This window comes from Micromonas pusilla, assembly GCF_000151265.4.
Source record: "Micromonas pusilla CCMP1545 genomic scaffold MICPUCscaffold_3, whole genome shotgun sequence".
In the NCBI taxonomy this organism is placed as follows: domain Eukaryota; kingdom Viridiplantae; phylum Chlorophyta; class Mamiellophyceae; order Mamiellales; family Mamiellaceae; genus Micromonas; species Micromonas pusilla.
Genome location: NW_003315884.1, coordinates 22,794 through 40,158, shown reverse-complemented (window position 1 = coordinate 40,158; position 17,365 = coordinate 22,794). Strand labels below are relative to the sequence as shown.

At 70.0% G+C, this 17,365-nt stretch overlaps 5 protein-coding genes across 5 annotated transcripts; 3 read left to right on the top strand and 2 right to left on the bottom strand.

The window, feature by feature from the left end:
* Positions 1 to 295: 295 nt before the first annotated feature.
* On the top strand, positions 296 to 1,321 carry MICPUCDRAFT_14737 (uncharacterized protein; the record flags this gene model as incomplete). Its single annotated transcript, XM_003057045.1, has 2 exons — positions 296 to 631; positions 764 to 1,321. The coding sequence occupies 2 exons, from the start codon at positions 296 to 298 to the stop codon at positions 1,319 to 1,321; spliced, it is 894 nt and encodes a 297-aa protein (XP_003057091.1).
* A 173-nt stretch (positions 1,322 to 1,494) lies between these two features.
* Positions 1,495 to 3,045, bottom strand: MICPUCDRAFT_46562 (triosephosphate isomerase; the record flags this gene model as incomplete). Its single annotated transcript, XM_003056591.1, has 2 exons — positions 1,495 to 2,589; positions 2,914 to 3,045. The coding sequence occupies 2 exons, from the start codon at positions 3,043 to 3,045 to the stop codon at positions 1,765 to 1,767; spliced, it is 957 nt and encodes a 318-aa protein (XP_003056637.1). The 3' UTR covers positions 1,495 to 1,764.
* Positions 3,046 to 3,457: 412 nt separating this feature from the next.
* On the top strand, positions 3,458 to 4,590 carry MICPUCDRAFT_49495 (uncharacterized protein). The gene is made up of 2 exons (XM_003057044.1): positions 3,458 to 4,025; positions 4,210 to 4,590. The coding sequence occupies exons 1-2, from the start codon at positions 3,490 to 3,492 to the stop codon at positions 4,424 to 4,426; spliced, it is 753 nt and encodes a 250-aa protein (XP_003057090.1). The 5' UTR covers positions 3,458 to 3,489; the 3' UTR covers positions 4,427 to 4,590.
* Positions 4,591 to 4,724: 134 nt separating this feature from the next.
* MICPUCDRAFT_46561 (uncharacterized protein) lies at positions 4,725 to 8,548 on the bottom strand (the record flags this gene model as incomplete). Its single annotated transcript, XM_003056590.1, has 2 exons — positions 4,725 to 6,097; positions 7,715 to 8,548. 2 exons carry the CDS (start codon positions 8,546 to 8,548, stop codon positions 4,739 to 4,741), a joined length of 2,193 nt encoding a protein of 730 aa, XP_003056636.1. The 3' UTR covers positions 4,725 to 4,738.
* Positions 8,549 to 8,656: 108 nt separating this feature from the next.
* Positions 8,657 to 10,309, top strand: MICPUCDRAFT_55863 (uncharacterized protein; the record flags this gene model as incomplete). Its single annotated transcript, XM_003057043.1, has 3 exons — positions 8,657 to 8,728; positions 9,126 to 9,535; positions 9,679 to 10,309. The coding sequence occupies 3 exons, from the start codon at positions 8,657 to 8,659 to the stop codon at positions 10,307 to 10,309; spliced, it is 1,113 nt and encodes a 370-aa protein (XP_003057089.1).
* Between the last annotated feature and the right edge of the window lie 7,056 nt (positions 10,310 to 17,365).

Genomic DNA, 17,365 nt, shown 5'->3' with positions numbered 1-17,365 from the left:
GTGTGGGCGCGGCCGATGGCTGACAGCGTGGAAATAACGACAGCTCGTCAGACGAAGTCGTTTTTTCTCATCTTTCTTTTCATCGCATCGCTCGCATCGATCGATTTGAAAGGAATAATCTCGGGTCGAACCTGGAATCTCGGGGTCAAGCGTTCGTTTCACCGACGACTCGTGAACGTTTCGTCGACGTCACTCCGCGCGCTCGAGAGCGCCTGTGAGCCCACCGTTTCTCGCACTTTTCCCAGCGCCTCTCGCGCGTCGCGCCTCAGTCCTCGTCGCGCCCGACGACGCCGCGATGACCGCCGTAACCGCTCCCGCCGCGGAGCCGCCGACCGACAACGCCACCGACACCGGGTCGCTCAAGATCAGAGCCCTCGCGTACGCGTACCCCGGCGGCGAGTCGATCCTGAACGACGTCACGCTGGACCTCCCTCCCGGGTCGCGATGCCTTCTCAGCGGCGCGAACGGCGCGGGTAAGAGCACGCTGCTTCAGATCCTCGCGGGGAAGACGATGGTGGACCGAGACGCGGTCCGCGTCATCGGGAAGCCGCCGTTCCACGAGATCGAGCTCACGTGCAGCGGCGACCTGGGGTACCTCGGGTCGCAGTGGCGTCGCACCATCGGCAGCGCGGTGCGTCCGTCGCGACTCCTCTCCCGCCGCTCACAGCCCGTTACGTCGACGCGTCGAACAACGCTTCCTCGCTCCCTCCCTCCCGTCCCCTTCTCCTGACCTCCCTCCCACCCCCTCCTCGACGACGCGCAGGGCTCCGTCGCGCTCGCGGGCGACTTCACCGCGGGCAAGATGATCTTCGGCGTCGAGGACGTCGACCCCGAGCGTCGCGCGCGCCTCGTCCAACTCCTCGACATCGACCTCGACTGGAGCATGATGAAAGTCTCCGACGGCCAGCGAAGACGCGTGCAGATCTGCATGGGGCTCCTCAAGCCGTTCAAAGTCCTCCTCTGCGACGAGATCACCGTGGACTTGGACATCCTCGGCCGATTAGACCTCCTCGAGTTTTTAAAGTCCGAGTGCGAAGAACGCGGCGCCACCGTTGTGTACGCCACGCACATCTTCGACGGCATGGAGCCGTGGATGACGCACGTCGCGTTCGTGTCCAACGGCGCGCTCGCGCACGGCGGGCGCAAGTCCGACGTCGTCGGGCTCAAGGGCGTGAAACACTTGCTCGGGACGATCGACGCGTGGCTGCGCGTGGACAGGGACGAGAGGCGGGCGAGGGAGGCGATTGCGGCGACGGCGCCGAAGAAGACGGCGACGGATCGGTTCTCGAACGTGTCTCGACACATGGGGTACTACCGGTAAGCAGACGAGGTTGGTGGTTGGTTTTCGGATTGGGATCGATCGGATCGATCGGATCGATCGGATTGATCGAGGAAGGGGGAGGGGGAGAGGGTGGGGGGGGGGGAGGGCGGGGGCGCGACGCGACGCGACGCGACGCGCGCGACCCCGCGCGCGTTGATACAATGTAGAAAATTCTTTCGAGGCCGACGCGGCCGTTCGTTTTAATCGACGACGACTCGACCGCGCTACGGCGCGCGACGGTCATCGTCGCGTCCGCGCCCGCGCCGCGCGCGCTCTCGTTTGCGTCTTGTTCCTTTCGCGAGATCGCGTGTTCGTCATAACATTAGTCCACTATGTTATCGCTTCAACGCGCGCGCGCGCACACACACAGGCAACCACCAACCCAACACGCGGATACATCAGGTACAGGTAATACTCCTTCCTTCCTCCTCTCATCGACCGACTCAGTACGTGTTATACTTCGCGCTGTTGCAGATCGTGATGAACGCGTCCCCGATCAGCGACGCGCCGCCGACGAGGAACCCGTCGATGTCCTCCTGCTTGGCCAGCTCTTGCAGTTGCCCGTTGACGCTGCCGCCGTATTGAATCCGCACCTTCGACGCGACGTCTTGGGACACCGCGGACGCCATGAACGCGCGGATCCCCGCGTGCGTCTCCTGCGCCTGCTCCGGCGTCGCGACCTTCCCGGTGCCGATCGCCCACACCGGCTCGTACGCGATGACGACCTTCTCCCAATCGCCCGCGGAGAGCTCGTTCACGATCGCCTGGAGCTGCCTGCGGCAGACGTCTTGCGTCGCGCCGCTCTCGCGCTCCTGGAGCGTCTCGCCGATGCACGCCATGACGGAGAGCCCGTTCTTGATGGCGTACGCCACCTTCTTGCCGACGAACTCGTCGCTCTCGCCGCACAGCGCGCGGCGTTCGGAGTGCCCCAGAATGACCCAAGGCACGTTCGCGTCCGCCAACATCTCCGCGCTCACCTCGCCGGTGAACGCGCCGCCTTCGCTCACCCAGCAGTTTTGCGCGGAGAGCTTGAACTGGCGGTCGATCGTGCTCTGGACCTTGGGCAGGTACAGCATCGGCGGGGCGACGATCACGTCCACGTCCGCGTCGATCTCGCCCTTGTTCAAGTCCTTCACGAGCTGCGTGATGGACGCGGTGTTCCCGTTGCACTTCCAGTTTCCGCCGACGACGAATTTGCCCGTGCCCGCCATCGTCGCGACGCAGCGGGAGGACGCGCCGCGCGAGGCGCGCGCGCCGCGGACGGAGGTCTGAGGAGAAAGGACGCGGACGGACGGACGAGTTGGGGGACGTAGGACGCGTCAGCGCTCCGTTACGACGGCGAAGGAAGGGAGGGATAACGAGCGAACGATCTCGACGATATTTTTCGCGATCGATCGATCGATCGATCGCGCGTCGCGCGGCGCGACGCGCGCGACGGCCGGACGGCGAAGGCGGCGGCGGCGGGCGTCGCGCGCGTCCGTGCGCGCGCGTCCGCGCGGCCGGCCGGCGACGCCGCCGCCGCGCGCGCGCCCGTCGCCATCGCGCGAGGAGAAACGCGCGAGAGGCGGCGCGCGAGTCGCGAGGGGACGCACCGCGAGCGTCACGGAAGGGTGAGCCTCGACATCGCGCGACAGCGCGCCCGGTCCCTTGACGCGCCGTAACCCGACGAACGACGGCGCCGCGGGCGCGACGACGGACGCGGCGGTGCTCGCGACGACGGACATGACGTCTCGAGTGCTACGGGTTCTTCAACTTCGCGTTCCGTTCGATGCGACGGTGCGGCGCGACGCGAAGTGGCGCGCGCCGCGATCACGCGGAACCCCTCTCGAGTCGCGACCCACCCCCCGCCGACCCAACCGCCTCATCGGCCCTTCCCTGACGTGATTGGCCCTCGCGTTTCGGATGACTGCGGATGAGCCTCTCACGTTTCGGACGTTTTTTCGTACTACGTTTCGGCGACTACTCTGACTGTTTGCGCGTGCGAAAAGTTACGGGTGACGTGGGGTGCCGCGTGTCGATCGCCCGTCGGTTCGCAGTCCTTTTTTCCATGTCATCAGCTCCCATCTCGTCGCAGCCGCCTTCGATCGTTCGCGACGACGTCGACGCCGCGAGGACGCACTTCACCCGACGCGCCCACCCGTCATTCACACGAAATCAACGTCCGCGAAATGGCCTGCATCGCTTCCTCCACGATGACCGCGCGCGTCTCCGCGCGCGCGTCCGCCGCGTCCGCGCGCCGCGCGACGCTCTCGTCCAAGGCGCCCGTCAAGGCGCGGTTCGCGTCGTCCGTCGCGACGAAATCCTCCGCGCGCCGCGCGACGACGACGACCGCGTCCGCGGCGCCGCTCGTCGGCAACGCCGCGCCGGACTTCTCCGCGGAGGCGGTCTTCGACCAGGAGTTCATGAACGTCAACCTGAGCGACTACCGCGGCAAGTACGTCGTCCTCTTCTTCTACCCGCTCGACTTCACCTTCGTGTGCCCCACGGAGATCACCGCCTTCTCCGATCGCTACGAAGAGTTCGCGAAGATGAACACCGAGGTCCTCGGCGTGTCCGTGGACTCGCAGTTCTCGCACCTCGCGTGGATCCAGACCGAGCGCAACGCCGGCGGCCTCGGCGACATCGCGTACCCGCTCGTCTCCGACCTCAAGAAGGAGATCTCGTCCGCGTACGACGTCCTCACCGAGGACGGCGTCGCGCTCAGGCGCGTTCTATACACTGGTCCCCATACGACCGCGTTGGCGTGGTGAACGCCGATCCTTAAGGACTTTTCCCGTCGTTTCTCTGCGCCCACACCTCGCTTCTAATCCCCGCCATCGTCGCCTTTCAACTCCTACTGACGCCTTTCAACTCCACCCCGACATCGCTTCGTATGGAACGACCCTCAGAGGGCTCTTCATCATCGACAAGGAGGGCGTCGTGCAGCACTCCACCATCAACAACCTCGCGTTCGGCCGCTCCGTGGACGAGACGCTGCGCACGCTGCAGGCGCTTCAGCACGTGCAGGAGAACCCTGATGAGGTTTGCCCGGCGGGGTGGAAGCCCGGCGACGTCACGATGAAGCCGGACCCGGAGGGATCCAAGGAGTACTTCGCCGCCATCTAAACGCGTCGCGACGATCGTCGACGCGTTTTTATTCGCCGCGACGACGATCAGATTCGCCGCGGCGTCGCGCCGCGAACTGCGAGGAGAGCGCGCGGGCGGGCGACGAACGCTACATTCTTTTTTTACCGAAGGTAAAGTAATACGATATCATCACTCTTCGATTCGACGACGCTTCGAGTCGACTCGGTCGCGCGCGGCGCGCGCGTAGCATACGGCGCGGAAAAGACTCGACGCGCGGAGGCGTCGACGACGCAAACGCCCCTCAATACAGCCTCTACGCTAACGTCAGAAGACGCGTACTCAGACTACTTACTATTCGCCAGCGCTCGCGGCCTCGACTTTCCGCAGCATCATGTCTCCGCACATCGGGCACTCGCAGCACAATATATCCTCTAACCGTTGCACCGCGTACGTTTTATCGTCGTCCGACAGCGCCGCGGTGTTCGCGCCTCGCCCGACCGCGAGGACGCCCGTCTCTCGAAACGTCTTCCGCAGCCGCTTCAACTCGCGCGTCAACGGGACCCGTCGCACGACGCTCATGAGCTCCAAACACCGCGCGCGAACGTCCGGAAGCATCCACGGCAGCGCAGCCTCGACGAGACACGTGCTGTGGAACCCCATCCCGCACGGAAAGACGTAATACTGCGACAGCGGCGACCCCTCCGCGACCTCGTCGGGGTCGACGCCGTTTGGCGCGAAAAACGAAAAGCTCCACGGAAGCTGCGAGATCGGCCGTCCGCACTTCGCGCACGGCGTCCGCGCCGGCAGCCGTATCGTCCGCGCGCGCATGGCGTCGATCGCCTTCGTCGTCTCCCGCGTCGTCGCCTCCGCGGCGTCGACGCGCGCGCGCGACCGCTCGATGTCCCCGGCGCGGGTTTTCAGTTCCGCGAGGACGAAGGGCTTCGCGACGTCGATCGCGTCAAAGTCCGGGAGCACGCGGAGGACGTCCTCGACGGTCAGGACGCCCTCCGCGTCGTGCACGAGCGCGAGCGCGCGCGCGACGGCGGCGTCGACGTCGCCCCCGGCTTTACTAATCTCCGCGTCGACGATTCGAAGCCAGAGCGATTTGCCGCGGCGGCGCGCCGCCGCAGCGGCGTCCTCGCCGTTCTCGTCGAGTCCGTCGTCCGCACCTCTCCTCCCTTCGTCGTCGTCGTCGTCGCCGCCGCCGAGATGATACATCTCCGCGGCTTTCGCGGCGACGAGCTTCGCGGTCGCGAGGTCGCCCGCCTCGAGCGCGAGCGCGAGCGCGGAGCCGTGGTCCGCGCCGTCGCAGTGCACGTGAATCGCCGCTCTGAACGCGCCAAACTCTTCGCACAGACGAGCGGCGAGCTCTTTATCGAACAGCGCGTCGCCGTTCGCGCCGACGCCGACGCCGGCGACGTACCGCATCAGCGCTTTCGATCCATCGCGCTCGTGGCCGTCGACGAGCAGTCTGAGCAGGCAGTCGTGCACGGTCCGGTCCTCGCACCGGGGCGGCCCCGCGCCGCCGCCGCCGCCGACGGACGGCGACGCGACGCTCTGTAAGTACCGCGTCGCCTCCGCCTTTCTCTCCGCGTCTTCCTTCTCGGTCAACCCCGGGGTTCGACCCGGCCCGACGAACGGTTTGAACGCGGGCACGAGCCTCGCGGGGGGTAACGCGTCGACCCCGCACGCGAGGAAGCAGTCCACCGCCTCGCCGGGAAGCCTTCGAAAAAGTTCCGGCGCGCACCGCGCCTTTACAAAGCGATGGCGGGGTGGAGTTCAAAGGCGTCAGATGGAGTTGAAAGGCGTCGAGGGCGGGGATTGAAAGCGGGGGGTGGGCAGAGAGAGACGCCGGGCAAAGTCCTTAAGGAACGGCGTTCACCACGCCAACGCGGTCGTATGGGGACCAGTGTGAGATAGAACGCGCCTTCGCGTCCGACGGGACGTTCGCGTCTCGCATCGCCTCGAAAGCCTTCGCGTACTGCCCGTGCCGCACGCGGTGCGACAACACGTCGTCCCACGCGCCAATCACCTCCGCGTAGTGCGCGAGGTCGTCGAGCCGGCCGGACTCCGTCAGGAGCTTCTTCGTCGCCGCCGCGTCGAGCCGAGGCGCGTACGCGGATAAAAACGTCGTCAGCTCTCCCGCCGCCGCCCCGCCGTCGTCCTCCTCCTCCTCCTCCTCCGCCGCGCACGCCCTGCTGACGTGCAAATCCAACAGCCACGACGCGAGCTTCTTAGCGAGCGCGGCGTCGTGACCTTCGTGACCTTCGCGACCTTCCCGACCTCGACCGCCGCCGCCGCGACCGTCGACGTCGTCGAGCATCAGCGTGAGATACCGCGCGAGGGCGTCGTCTATACAAGCGAACGTCGGGGTGGAGTTCAAAGGCGTCAGACGGAGTTGAAAGGCGTCGAGGTCGGTGATTGAAAGGAAGGGGTGGGCGGAGAGACACGCCGGGAAAAGTCCTTAAGGATCGGCGTTCACCACGCCAACGCGGTCGTATGGGGACCAGTGTATAGAACGCACCGGCGCCGGCGTCTAGAAACCCCATGCACACCGTCTCGAACGCGATCGCGTCGTTCCCCGCGGCGGCGTACCACCGCGCCGCGTCCATGGGGTCATCGCACGCCTTCGCGCGAGCGACGAGGACGACGCCGCGCTGCGCGGCCGTCTCGCACGCGCGCAGCGCGTCGTCGTAGTCGCCGCGACGCGCGAGAATTTTCCATGCGCGGCGACCTTCCCGCGTCGACGTCGCCTCCGTCACCGCCGTCGTCGTGGCCGCGAAGAGACAGCCTCCGCCTATTCCGCCGCCGCCGCTCGCGACGAGCGCCACGCCAACGGGTTGTTCGCGATCGTCTTCCGCGTCCGCGTCTCGATCGATCGTCAGGGTCAGCCGCTGCGCGACGGCGCCGGTCAGCGCGCACGTCGCGAGGAGCGAGCCGTCGCGGGAGAGCGCGACGACGTGCGACTGCGTCGCCGCGACGGCGACGGGATCGAATCCCCTCGGGAGCGGGAAGAAGCGCGTCGCGCCGGCGGCGGCGCCGTCAAGGCGCGCGAGCGTCGCGGTGTGCACGCCATCGCGCGTGAGCCACGCGAGCCGGTTCGCGGACTCGCTGACGTGTAACGCGACGCCGGCGGCGTCGTCGTCGGCGCCGTTCTATACAAGCGAATGTCGGGGTGGAGTTGAAAGGCGTCAGTTGAAGTTGAAAGGCGTCGAGGGCGGGGATTGAAAGCGTGGTGTGGGCGGAGAGACGCGCCGGGCAAAGTCCTTAAGAAACGGCGTTCACCACGCCAACGCGGTCGTATGGGGACCAGTGTATAGAACGCACCTCAGCGCCGGATCCGGACCCGTCTCGACGACGCGACGCCAGCCGCGCGCCGCCGCCGCCGCCGCCGTTGAGCGTCGCCTCCAGCGTCGCGCCGCCGGCGAACCGCCGGAGCGCGTTCCGCGTCGCGACGAGCACCGCGTGCGCACCGCTCGCGTCGCGCGTCGCGTGCAACCCCACGATCGACGCGCGCGTCGACCCCGATCCCTCGTCTTCGTCCTCGTCCTCGACCGCGAAGATCCGCCGCGCGCTGCGATCTCGCCTCGACGCGTCCGCGGCGTCGACGGTCAGCTCGAACAGCGACCCGTCGCGCGTGCCGAGCAGGACGTCCCTCGCGAAGACGTCGTCGCACCGAGACGCGCTCCACGCCACCGCGGTGACGCGCTTGCCTCGCAACGACGCCAGCGGCGCGCCGCGCGTCGGCTTTCGCGACGGTTGGAAGTGGACGATCTCGACGTCCGCGTCGTCGTCGTCGTCGTCGCCGCCGCCGCCGCGCGCGACGCACGCGAGCGCGTGCGCCGCGTTCGGGGACACGAACACGCGCGTCACGACGACGCGACCGCGACCGGAGGACGACGTCTCCGCGTTCGCCGCCGCGCGTCGAAGCTCGGAGGAGGACGGGTCGCAGTCCACGGTCCAGGACGAGGACGCGCTCTTCGCATTCTTCGTCAGGTCGTGCACGACGCACGCGCCCGCGTCCGTGCCGACGACGACGACGCCGTCCGAGGCGTCCGCGCACGTCACGCGCCCGGCGCCCTTCGCGGCGTCGCGGACGCGCGTCTCTAGCGCGAATATCGGCGTCGCGTCGTCGTCGTCGTCGTCGAGCGACCCCGCCATCGCGCCCCGTCGCTATGATGAGATGAGCGGTGAGTTGTTAAGTTTCAAGCGTCGTCCACAGTCACAGCTAACAGCACACCGTCGCCGCGCCGCGCGGCGTCGACCACGATGCGGAGGACCCCGCTCCTCGCGCTCCTCGCGCTCCTCGCGAGCGCGACGCTGATCACCGGCGCGCTCGCGGTGCGTCTCGATCCTCGACCGCTTCCCTGTTCCCCGTCCGACGGCGCCGCTCACGACGCTCGCTCATCACCTCTTCCGACGACGACGACCACGACGATTTAACTACAGGACGGCGTCGCGCTCTTCGTGGACGGTCCGAACGGGTCCTACCTCCGCGGGGGCGGCGACGAGGGCGCGTTAGACGCGGTCTCCATCGCCGCCGCGGCCGCGGCGTTGCTCACGGTCCAACCCGTCGCGCACGTCAACGCGAAAGCGTCGTCGGAGGTGCGATCGCGACCCGTCCACCGATCGTCCTCTCCAGCAACTCCCAGCCCAGCCTTCGACGCTCGCGAAGTAGAGGAGCTGACGACGCGTCTCCGCGTCGGCGCGTTCTCTTCTCTCTCTTCCCCGCCCACAGGTCGAGTCTCTCCTCGCGCCGCCCGAAGACGTCGACGCCGCGACCGCGTCGCGCCCTAAAGCCCTCCTCAGCGTCCACGTCGCCGGCGTCACGGCCGAGCGCGCGCTCGAGGACGCGTTCGGCCACCGCGTCGCGGCGGCGACGCAAGCTGTACTGCGTCGGAGAAGAATCGCCGGCGACGCGCGACTCGCCGCGGACGCCGTCGACGCGTTGCGCGACGGCGACGACGGCGTCGGTCTTCTCTACAGCGACCTCACCGGCGACTGCGACGATCACGACGGCGCGGTGCTGTGGCCGGGCGTCGGCGCGGCGATCGCCGAGATCGCGACGGCGGCAAACGCGACGGCGGCGGCGCGCGCGATCGAATTCGACGCGGAGGATCTTCTCGGGCGCGTTCTAGTATCACACCGGTCCCCATACGGCCGCGTCGGCGTCGTGAACGCCATTCCTTAAGAAGGACTTTTCCCGGCGCATCTCTCCGTCCACACCTCGACGCCTATCAACTCCGCTTCTGACGCCTTTGAACTCCACGCCGACGTTCGCTCGTATGCAGAACGACCCTCGGCGGCGGCGGCAGCGGCGTCTTCGCGCTCCCGAAAGGCGGCGGCGCCGCCGCGATCGACGACGCCATCGGCGAGCTCGTCTGCTTTCACATAAACGTGGACGCGGCGTTTAAGCACGATGCCGCGAGGGTGACGAAGATAGGAGGAGGCGCCGGCGCGCGGAAGAAGGCGCCGGCGACGGCGACGCGGACGCGGCCGCCGCGGTTGTTTCGCGCGACGCTGACGGCCGCCGAGAAGGTTCGACGCGTGCACGGCGCGCGGTCGTCGGAGTACGCCGCGTCGGTTCGTCTGACCGCCGCGGCGGTTCGCATCGCGATGGAGAAACTCTCGGACGCGAGGCGCGGCGAGGCTGTCGGCGTGATGACGTTCCCGGGGGAGGACGAGGTGGAGGCGAGGGCGGAGGCGCGGCGACGAGCGCTGAAAGCCGCGGAGGACGAGGCGGCGGAGGCGGAAAAGGAGGCGGAGCGGTCGCGGCGCGCGTCGACGGCGTCGAGCGCGGTCGTCGCCGCGCTGTTTCTGTTCTCGAGCGTTTGTCTGGGGATGGTCGCGCTGTGCGCGATGAAGTTTCCGAGAGACGCGCTCCTGTGGCCGCCGGAGAAGGCATGGGAGAAGGAGGACTAGCTAGCTAGAGACTGCTGTGCCGCGTCGCGTGAAACAGATTGAAATTCCTGTCCGCATCCGAGAAAGCAGTGCGCTCCCGTCGTCCGCACATCCGACCGCGCGATGGGGGGCGCGGGCGCGGCGGGCGCGTGCCAGGCGGCGCTGACGCACGTCTCGCACGTGCTCGCGGCGAATATCCACCGTCGCGCGGAGCTGACGGACGAGGAGCCTCCGCCGAGGTGCGCCTCGGCTCGACGCCGCGGAGCGATTCTCGGCACCTGCGATGCTTATTGCTGCGAACCGTTAATCGTCGTCGCTCGCTCCGCGTCCCATCCCATCTAACAACGACGCCGTTCCCGTCCTCCTCCTCCGCGTTCTCTGACCGCGCTTCGTCCCCGCGCTTCCTTCGTCTCCACCCTTCGTCGCCAACGCGCGCAGCCTCGCGGCGAACGCGGTCCCGGAAGCCGTCGCGTCGCGCGTCCGCGCGTCCACGCTCGAGCGGTGCGACGCCGAGCTCGCGCGAATCCGTCGTTGGCTCCCCGCCTTCGCGGACGGCTCCAGAGCGACGTGGGGCGACGTCGCGGACGCGCTCGTGCGCGCGCTGGACGCGCTGCCGCCCTCCGCGTCTAACGCGCGCGCGATTGCGAGGAAGTTTCTCACGGACGCGCTCGCGGACGCGGTCGCGTCGCCGCCGATTCGCGACGCGGCGTCGTACCTCGCACGCGCGAACGCGAAACCGAGGCACTGCGCGCTCCTGCTCGCGTCGAGCGTGGAGGACGGCACGCCGGGCCTGGGCTCCGGCGCGACCGCCGCGACCGCGTTGGCGACACTCGTCGCCGCGGGGCACGTCAGCGCCGCGTGCGCGGCGCTCCTCGCGGCGATGCGCGCGTCGAAGGAGGATTGGAATCGACAGGCGGTTCTCCTCGCCGTCGCCGCGCGATGGGAGTGGGCGGGGGACGGCACCCCGAGCGCGATAAGCAAAGGCGACGAGGCCGCGGGGCACGTGCTGAGGCTCGCGATGGACGTAATGGAGAACGGCGCGAAGCGAGGCGCGGAGCGGCGGCCGTTCGCGCTGTCGTTGGCGGCGATCTTACGCGCGCTGGCGCGATCCGACGGCGCGGGCGCGGATTACGTCGACGACGTCGCAGCGGTCGCCGCGAACACGCAATCGTTCGCGTACCTCCCTCTGGACGAACTCGGCGAGCTCGCGCGCGAGTGGAGCAAGAAGCCGAACGCCGCGGCGGAGAGCGCGTCGCTTCTGCAGGCTGTCGAGGCGGTGACGCGGCGGCGACGCGGCTCGTCGCGCGCGCAAGACGTCGCCGGCGCGGCGTCCCCCGAGGCGATCCGCGCCGCGCTTCGCGACGCGATCGCCGCGGGGTTGGCGAGCGCCAAGGAGGGCGCGACTTCCGCGACGCTGGACGTGCTCGCGGCGCACTTGGAGGCGCGCGCGCTCGACGCGGCGGGCTCGGGCGCGGGCGACGACGACAACGCGTCGACGAGCGGGGAGCGCGTCGGGGGAGGGGAGGAGGAGCTGCGGGATCTCCTCGCGAGGGCGGTGGCGATAGGCGGCGCGCGCGGACCGCCCGCGACGACGTGGGGGAAGGTGGAGCGCGTCCTGAAGGCTGCCGCGCGGGTGTCGCCGAAGGTTGCCGTGGAGATGCTCGCGGAGATGCTTCTCCCGGAACAACGCGGCGCCGGCGGCGGCGAGCGTCCGGGGAAAAAGAAAAAGAGAGCGTCCGCGCCCGCGGCGGCGGCGGGATCGACGCGGCGCGCCATCCTCGGCGCCGGCTCCGTCGGCGCGAAAGTCGTCGCGTGCAGGGTCCTCTCGTGGTCCCTGGACTACTGCAAGGCGAACGACTCGTATTCCGCCGCCAAAAATGGCGGCGGCGACGGCGTCGCGGGAGAACTCGCGGACGAGCTCTGGCGTTCCGTCGCGTCGCTCGCGCCCGGCGTCGCGAGCGCGCTGACGATCCCTCCGCCGCCCTCATCCATCACCGAGCTCGCCGGCGGCAAACAGAGCGCCGCCGCCGGAAACGCCGCGTCTGTGCCCGCGCCGCCGCTTGACCGCACGGTCGCGTACGCGGCGCACGCGTCCCCGATCGACGCGCCGACGGGCGACGACGCTGAGGCGTTGCTCGCGGCGTTCGCGTGCACGCCGTTGCTTCTCGCGTGGGCGCCGGACGAGGACGGCATCCCGAGCAACGGCGGCGGGCCGAACCAGACGCTGCGCTTAATCTCTGCCGCGGCGCGGTGCGGGAACGCGGATGTTGAAACGGCCGCGAGGGTTGCGTTACGACGCCACGTGTCGGCGTTACCCGGCCCCGCGTTGCGGCGCGCGGTGACGCTGTCGTTGAGAAGCGCGGAGAGCGCGTGCGAGTCGTTCACGACCGAACAGGAGTGGGCGTGCCGGCTGACGACCGCGGCGGTGGCGCTGTCCGAAGCCGTCGGGCGACGCGCGGACGATCTGTACAACGACGCGGTCGCCGCGCCGGACGAGGACCAGTGGGACGACGACACGGACGACGACCTGGACGACGAGTGGGGCAGCAGCGGGCCCGGCGAATCGCGCGGCGGAGAATCGGACGCCGACGGCGCGTCGCCCTTCGCGGGAAGCAGCGCGCGACCGCCGAGACCGAACAAGAAGCTAGGTTTCCCGAGCAGCCCTCGCAGCCCTCGCGGCGGCGCGGGCTTAAACCTCTCCGCGTTCGACGGCGGCGGGCGCGACTTCGCTTCGAACGCCGCGGCGGTGGCGCGCGCCGCCGCCGCGGACGCCGGCCCCAGAGCCGCCGCCGTCGTCCTCCTCGCGTCCGCGCACAAGTCCCCGGTCGTGCACGCCGCGGCCGCGGAGCTCCTCGCCGCCGCGGAGGACCTCGTGGACCAGTGCGCGGCGACGACGCTCGCGATGCACGCCGCGCACGAGGACGATCGCGACCTCGATGCCGTCGCGACGCGCGTCGGAGGAGGTTTACTAAAATGGCTCTCCAACGAGGCGTCCGTGGGGGAAGAGACGCTGAGCCGCGCGGTCGCCGCGCTCGGCGGGTGGGGCGACGACGAGCGCGTGCGCGGGTGGACCGGGAACGAGCTCAGCGGCGCGACGGACGCGGGCGTTCGGCGCGCGTGTCGACGCTTAGCCGCGGCGAAGGCGCTCGAGTACGCGCCGCCGTCGACGCTCGGAAGAAGCGGAGGCGGCGGCGGCGGGTGGTCGACGCCGGGGCCGTCCGTCGTCGGGTTCGAGATGTGGCGCGGGCACGTCGCGCTGTTCGCCGCCGCCGCGCGACCGCGCGGGCGCGCGGCGGGAGCGTCGAACGCCGTCGTCGAGCGCGGGTACTGCTCCGAGGAGGTTGTCCGGCGCGTGTGGGAGAAGTGCGCGAGGGACGCGGAGGACGCGGGGCGCGGCGACGCCGCCGCCGCCTCCGATTCGACGTCGCACAAGACGTCTTCGAAGCACGCGACCGCCGCGCCGCCGGAGTCGACCCTCGGCGTCGACTCCACCGCGGAGGAGGCGCGAAGGCGATCGGAGGTGATGGTGGAGGCGCTCGGCGGCGTCGCGCCTTCGTGCGTCGCGTCCCTCGTGGAGACGGTCGCCGCGGACGTGAGACTAAATGCTCATACGATCGAGAGTCTCGCGGCGGGGTCGCCGGCGCTCGCGCTCGCGCTCACGCCGGCGGCGGCGTCGACGCTCTCGCGCGCGACCGCGGGTTTGTGCCTGCTGTGGAGACTCGCGCGGAGGATGACGTCGCGGCGAGCGGCGACGACGGAGTTCGACGCGAGTCTCGAGACGATATGGGCGGCGTCGGGCGCGTTCTAGATATCTCACACTCGTCCCCATACGAACGACCCCGTCGGCGCGGTGCACGCCGTTCCTCGAAGACGTGTCCGCTCGGCGTGTCATCTCTCCGCCCGCCCCTCGCTTTCAACGCCTGACCTCGATGCCTTTCAACTCCACCCTGACGACCCTCAGACGCGTGGCTCGCGCCGTTGCCGCGCGTCGCGCAGGCGGCGTACGAGAGCGCCGCGGGCGCCCCCCACGGCGACGTCGCGGAGGCCGCGACCGAGCACGCGCTTGCGCTCGCGACGCTCCGGTTTCATCACGCGCCGCCGTCGCCGTCTGACGACGAGCGGTCGAGCCTCGCGGACGCGGCGGCGACCGCGTTGGCGCGGTGCCTTCCGCGCGCCGACGCGAGGAGCTCGAGATGGCGACGGTGCGCGAAGACGGTGTTCGACGCCCTCGGCGTCGTCGCGAACTTCAAGCTCGGCGAGGACGCGATCGATCTCGCGGTGCCGAGGATCGCGGAGGCGTCGCGCGCGTCGACGACGACGCGCGGCGACGGCGACGGCGACGGCGGCGGCGGCGGCGGGGACGGGGACGGGCTTTTACGCGAGATGATCAAGGTGCGTTCTATCTCACACTGGTTCCCATACGGCCGCGTTGGCGTGGTGAACGCCGTTCCTTAAGGACTTTTCCCGGCGCATCTCTCCGCCCAGGGTCCCTCGCTTTTGATCCCCGCCCTCGGCGCTTTTCAACTCCGCTTCTGACGCCTTTGAACTCCACCCCGACGTTCGCTCGTATGGAACGACCATGAGACTCGCGCCGCCGCCGCCGCCGCGTGCGTCAACTTACTCGGGCAGCAGCTCGAGCGCGTCCCGCGCGCCGCGAGCGCGGCGCTGCTTCAGATCGCGTCGTCGCCGTCGGACGCTTCGCAGGCGACGCTCCGGTTGTTCGACGTCGTCGTCCGCGCGACGCCGAGCGGCGGCGGACCGGGCCCGAAGAAACTCGCCGACGTCGAAAACAAAAACGACGCGGTAATCGTCAGCGCGGGGCTCTTCTCGCTCGCGATGACGTCGTCGCTGCCCGCGACGGCCGCGTCGCACCGCGCGCTGAGAAAGTTCGCCAAGGTGCGGACAGAGAGAGAGATCGCCGCGGCCGCCGCGACCGCGTCGGACGCCGCGGCGGAGGCGCGCGAATCCGCCGCGCTCGCGTCGCAGAGCCGCCGCGGCGCCGCGTCCGCCGCGGCGAAAGCGCTCGTCGAGTCCTCGCAGGAGTGGGCGCGCGCGGTCGCCGAGGGCGCGCTCGAGCTCGCGTCGATCCTCGAGGCGACAGGCGACGGCGGCGGCGTCGATCCGTGGTACGAAGCGTCGCGGGCGTTGGACCCGTCGTCGTCGTCGTCGTCGTCGTCGTCGCCGCCGCCGCCGCCGCCGTCCGCTGCCGTCCGCCGCGTCGCGACGGCGTCGTGTCGCGTCCTCGCCGACGTCGCGAGCGAGGCGTCCGCGCCGGTGCCGACGCCGACGGCGACCGCGCTTCTGCGCGCCGCGCTCGCGTGCGCGGACCTGCTCGTCTCCGCGAGCGATCGCGGCGACGACGGCGGGTCCCCCGAGTGGGACGACGTCGCGAGTGCGACGTGGCGCGGCGTCGCCGCGTCGCTCGGCGCGCCCGCCGCCGGCGACGTCGCGAACGAGTACGCGCGCGGGCGCGACGCCGCGCGCGTCGCCGCCGCGAACGCGCGCGTCGCGGCCGACGAGATCGTCCGCGCGCGAATGGACGCCGCGTCGGCGGCCTCGGCTTCGCTCGCGGCGTTCGCAGCGCGTCACGCGTTGCGCTCGTCGTCGCGTCGCGCGGTGGCGCGACGGCTCGCCGACGTCGCGACGTCGGCGGCGACGGACGACGCTCGTCGAGACGCCGCGTTCGCGCTCGTCGCGAGCGTCGCGCCGTGCCCGGTCGCGTCTCGATGCTTCGTCGACGCGCTCCCCGCGCTCGCGGCGGCGGCGGTGTCGCGTCGCGCGGAGAGTGTTGCGGCGGCGGCGGTGTTGTCGTCGCTGCGCGCCGGACGCCGCAACGAGCCGGGCGCGGCGCCGACGCGCGAGCCGTCCCCGCGGGAAGTGATCGTCGCGCTCTCGAAGCGGTACCCGAAGGGCGAGGGCGCGTTCAGGAGCGCGTGCGCGAGAGCCGCGATGGACGCGGCGGAGAGCGCGTCGTCGCGCGTCGCGTGCGAAGCCGCGCTGAGGATGTTTGAGGCGTGCGCGAAGCGCGACGACGGCGACGACGTCGATTTAGATTTGGATTTGGATTCCCGCGGCGGCGGCGGCGGCGGCGGCGACACCGCGACCGCGCGACGACGCGCTCGCGAGAAGAAGCGCGCGGCGGTGAAGATCACCCCGCGGCGTTTAGACGAATACGCGCTGCGGTGCGCGAAGCTGTTCGCGCGCGCGTCCGAAAACGGCGGCCCGACGAGCGTTATCGTCGCCGCCGCGGACGCGGTCGCCGCCGCGTGCGCGCGCGCGCAACTCGCGACGCGGTCGCCGGAGCGCTACGCGCGATCCATCTCCGCGTCCATCTCCGCGTCCGTCGCGCTCTCGTGCGTCGCGCTGCCGTCCGATCGGTGCGTTCGCGTCGGCATTCGGCTCGCGAAGGTTGCGTTCGGGTTAGACCTCGCGTCGAGGGCGACCGCCGGGGAGGACGCGAGCCGGCAGCTCGCGCTGATCGCCGCGGCGAAAAAGGTGCGTTCTATATATCTCACAGTGGTCCCCATACGACCGCGTCGGCGTGGTGAACGCCATTCCTTAAGGACTTTTCCCGGCGTTTCTCTCCGCCCACACCTCGCTTTCAATTCCCGCCCTCGACGCCTTTCAACTCCACCTGACGCCTTTCAACTCCACCCGGACGTTCGCTCGTCGAAAAAGACAACCGCGGAGACGATCGGCGACGCGCTTCGGTCGTTATACGTCGAGGACGGGACGACGCCGCTCGAGGCGTGCGCGGTGTTGTTCGCGCGCGTGCTGTTCGGTTGCAGCGCGAGCGATCGCGCGGATTCGCTCGAGGTGGCGCGCGCGGCGCACGCCGCCGCGAGGGGGGCAGGCGGCGGGTCGAGGAAGACCCGCGGCGGCGGCGGCGGCGGCGGCGACGACGACGACGACGACGGCATGAAAGCGCTCGTCGTCTTGTCCTACGCGCTGCGTTCGTGGTGCGGCGGGAAGCACGGCGACGCCGCGTGCGCGGCCGCGTCCGCGCACAGGTTCGGACGCGGGTCGTTCGAGCCCGTCGCGGACGCGTTCGACGCGCTGCTCGAACGCCGGAGGGAG

Bases quoted from the DNA above. Each gene is read 5' to 3' on its own strand.
- MICPUCDRAFT_49495 (XM_003057044.1), top strand. From the start codon at position 3,490: ATGGCCTGCATCGCTTCCTCCACGATGACCGCGCGCGTCTCCGCGCGC. The intron at 4,026-4,209 runs GCGCGTTCTATA...AACGACCCTCAG, and splicing joins GAGGACGGCGTCGCGCTCAG to AGGGCTCTTCATCATCGACA.